At 43.6% G+C, this 3,949-nt stretch overlaps 1 protein-coding gene across 1 annotated transcript; it reads right to left on the minus strand.

Annotated features, from left to right (window-relative positions):
- Window positions 1-1,053: 1,053 nt before the first annotated feature.
- Window positions 1,054-2,772, minus strand: LOC119345322 (CRC domain-containing protein TSO1-like). The gene is made up of 7 exons (XM_037615447.1): window positions 2,715-2,772; window positions 2,313-2,627; window positions 2,108-2,192; window positions 1,942-2,013; window positions 1,789-1,855; window positions 1,603-1,688; window positions 1,054-1,480 (listed from the first exon to the last, which is right to left on the minus strand). The coding sequence occupies exons 1-7, from the start codon at window positions 2,759-2,761 to the stop codon at window positions 1,478-1,480; spliced, it is 675 nt and encodes a 224-aa protein (XP_037471344.1). The 5' UTR covers window positions 2,762-2,772; the 3' UTR covers window positions 1,054-1,477.
- Between the last annotated feature and the right edge of the window lie 1,177 nt (window positions 2,773-3,949).

Raw genomic sequence — 3,949 nt, forward strand, 5'->3', positions numbered from 1 at the left:
GAGCCCTTACCCGAGGGAGCGTGCATGCAGCACCAGCCTAGCAAGCCGGAGCCCTTACCCGAGGGAGCGTGCATGCAGCACCAGCCTAGCAAGCCGGAGCCCTTACCCGAGGGAGCGTGCATGCAGCACCAGCCTAGCAAGCCGGAGCCCTTACCCGAGGGAGCGTGCATGCAGCGTACATATCCACTCTGTACCCGCATTCGTGAATGATGAACTAACCAAAATATTGGAGCATACATCCCTAAAACATGGATAAACTGATTGCCTTTTTCTTTTTACTATAGTCAGGATAGTCACACAATACAACAATGCACTAGGGGCAAAACGGTCTTTTCGCCTTACGCTTAACACCTTTAGTGTCTAAAATGGACGAAAGTGTCATATAAGGAACAAACATTACTTTAGGTGTCAAATAGAGAAGGAAATTTTATTTTGGGCCAAATAGGGAACCAAAGTTTAAGAAAGGGCCAAATAAGGAATTCTCTTATCTTTCGGTCACTTGTGTTCATAATAGCATTCGCTCCTTACCTTCTTCTTGATCGATCTCCGGGATTCTGGGTACCCGCGGGGCTTTAGAATGATAAAGAGACAAGAGACAACTCTGTTGCAATCGAGCACATACATGACTATAAATATTCAAAGTCATTCCATCGATCCTTTGTACAAATACATCGAGTTGCAAGGCTATGCCTCAACCCATTGCCTTATCGAATTATCCACCATCTTGTTACTACCACAACTTAACTTTTTTGGGGTTTTCCTACAACATTCACCATTCGCAAATAGACTTTTTAATAAGACTAGGAGACTGCCCTTGCGTTGCTGCTGGCCAAAAATGAATATGTAAGCAATGCTCATTTTAAACCTGTTGGAGCGGTAGCACCACATTGGGTGCGCCTGATACTTTCGCCCAAAACACTGCGTAACACTACAAAGAGTGCATGCCTCGTGCTGAATTTAGTCGGTGGAGAAAAACTGAACGCTTACTGAACCAAATGGAACCCAATATCTAAGATGCCATTCTTGTTCCAAGCAAGCAACCAGTGCTGCTTGTGTAACTGGTCTATACAAAGAATAACCGTATCACTTCATGGTACCAGAATATGCAAAGTTGCAAACCATATTCATACTACCAGAATCTTCTTCAAGTATAAGAGAAATCATTTGCAAGACTGTGCATGTATAAGAACGAACTGAAGCACCCATTTCCGGGCAGCATATATGGACGCCGAACAGAAGTATATATGTTCTAAAGTGTATCAGCCTGATCAATCTAGGTCCACTGGAGCCCCCCGAGGGCTGAGGAACATGGAGGTTGTCGCCGTGCTTGCTTTGAGTAACCATTACAAGGAATATACAGGAACCCGGCTGTGCTTTAGTGGGAGATATTCTGAACAGGAGATGAGTGGCAATTGTCTTGAGGATGGTAAGTAAGGTGACTTGCGTCATGCTCTGGTATGTCTGAAGCCTACTGTCATCACTGCACAAAAGGAGCACATCACCTGGATTAGCTGCTTATCCCTCAACAGATTGGGGCAGACATACACATAATTAACCTATGATTTCTCTCAACAAACTGCGCAAGTGGAAGCACAAACTTACCCCGATTCTTATTTGCTTGTTGGAACCCGAGCCTCCGGCGTCACTTGTGCCACCCGTACCTCCCGGTCCAGCATTGGACTTATCAGCTGTTTTGTACATGCAGAGCAACAGAGATTTACACTAGCATGATTATCCAAGCTACGAATGAAACAACACACATAAAAGAAGAAAGTGTCATGCACATACCCCCTTTCATCCCGTACTGATTCTCACACCCTATGCACGTGCAATTTGGGTTACACCCTTTCAGTTTCTTCAAAACAAGAACCAACTAGCCTCAGTCAGGATCAGAGAAAGAATAAGCATGTCTAGTCTTTTGGAAAGGAGATAACCGTTCACCTTGTTGCAACCGCAGACTCTGGTTTTGCAATTTTTGGTTTTGCACGCGCACTCCACATAATCCTCGTCGGCCTGGAATAAGTGCAACACATTTGTTTCAGGTTCCTGGAAAACACCAGAGTAGCACGGTGTTCATGAATGCAGTGCCCTCTAACGAATATCTTACCAGCCAATTTGGGTTGTTCTCGCAGTCATAGCACTTGCAACGTCCCATAACGCAACTCAAACCCTCCCTGAAACATCTGCATTGGCTGCACGCAATATATCAGGCAACAGTTAGATGGCAGCTTTGGACAACTAATATACCAATTAACTACTAGTTGATTGGATAGATCTGGTTCAGATAATTCAGCCACTGTGTTTGAACATACCAGTTTAGGCATTTGGTAAAGCTGCAGTTGCACTTCACCAGCTCACCAACTGCCTCTGGCTTCGGCACGGCCGCAGTAAAAGAGCTCGGGGCAAGTGGATGTGGTTGAGCGATACCTTGGGCAGTAGAAGTGCTCGGGGCAAGCGGTTGCGTTTGAGCAGTATCTTGGGCAGCAGAAGAGCCAGAGGCAACCGTTGGGGTGGTACCTTGGGCAGCAGCCAGGTTGATTGTTCCAAGAGATAAGCCGTTCTGGCAGTCACCACCGCAGTTGCATCCCGAATAGCATAACTCAATCCCTATTAAACAGTCACAAGTGCTGCACATAACAAAGCAATTAGCCTTAACCAGCTGACTGGATAGATCAGGTTCAGGTCATTCTAAGTGTGTGCGGTTGTACACATACCCTTGGAAACACTTCTTTGGGGGGCAGCTGCAAGTTGTCCGCGACATTGTGGACACCAATGACGAGGTATCTCTGCAACGCGATGCATAATTTTATAAGTATGTAGTATCGAACAGATGGTACTTGATTGGGAGATAAATCGATTCAGTCGATCAGCTGTAGTTTTTTTTTGCCCGTAAAACAAAAGTAGTACAAATCAAAAGTGAAGAAAAAGAACTGTTTCTGTTCCGCTACACAATTTGTGAAGGAGGCACCAACTTGCCAACAATTCGCCATTGCAAAGGAGAACAACTTGTTTAAACAATTAACTAGAACTAATTCTGGACGACACATACCATCGACATTCAGGTTCAGCCTTCATCATCACAAAGCAGCAAAGCATCGAAAGCACATCAAGAATCTTTCTTGGGAACAAACAAAATAGTAAGTACTAGTATACTCCATGCAGTAAGTTAATTCCAACAGAACATCCCACAGCACAGCTCATCTTACAGCAGTTTGCATACAAGTTGGGCTAGGCAACTCACTCAAAACAAGTCAGGTGAAATTGCATGCCATTCAGTAAGAAGATCACCAGAGCTCAAACAATCAGCTGCAATATCTTCTCATAATACAGTAACGGACAAAATAGTCGTGGCACCATTAGCAAGCATTCACGAACCACGCCAGCAACTAACTCAAGTAAACTATACATTATAGCAGATGAACCAACTAGTACTTGACTAATTAACTTTGTGGAAGCAACTGAATATTGACACTCAGCAAGGGGAGAGATAAATATAACGGGTTCAGCAACCAATTTTGCTCAGAAACTAAGAAAATCAGAGGGATTTTTTTCTGAGAATGCGCTAACAAACAAACAGTTGAGTTGGTGGCACCATTAACAATCATTCATGAATTACACAAATAACTAAGAACCCAAGTAAACTATATATTATAGCAGATGGATCTCAATATCAGCAGATGCAATAAATACATATGGTTTAGAGCAGGAACCAAGAAATTTAATAAAATGAAATAGTTCATTAATTATGCATCCAAGTGCGCCATGCCCATAGAATTTACAGACTATACTCAACAATGAACTAGAACTAATCCGGGAGAACACAACGTGCGCAATCTTGTCTAGGCAGCAAATACATGCATCCACCTACACGGTTGGCGTATGAAATAGGCCAGCATTTTACACCATAGGTTGTATTCTGCATTCAACGCAATGCAAGACGAATGTCAAT

This window comes from Triticum dicoccoides, unplaced genomic scaffold, assembly GCF_002162155.2.
Source record: "Triticum dicoccoides isolate Atlit2015 ecotype Zavitan unplaced genomic scaffold, WEW_v2.0 scaffold225460, whole genome shotgun sequence".
Lineage (NCBI taxonomy): Eukaryota > Viridiplantae > Streptophyta > Magnoliopsida > Poales > Poaceae > Triticum > Triticum dicoccoides.

Excerpts from the sequence above, each read along its gene's own strand:
- LOC119345322 (XM_037615447.1), bottom strand. The coding sequence starts at position 2,761 with ATGTCGCGGACAACTTGCAGCTGCCCCCCAAAGAAGTGTTTCCAAGG. Across the intron at positions 2,628-2,714 it reads CCAAAGAAGTGTTTCCAAGG|CACTTGTGACTGTTTAATAG; the intron begins GTATGTGTACAA and ends TGTTATGTGCAG. Across the intron at positions 2,014-2,107 it reads AGAACAACCCAAATTGGCTG|GCCGACGAGGATTATGTGGA; the intron begins GTAAGATATTCG and ends CACTTATTCCAG.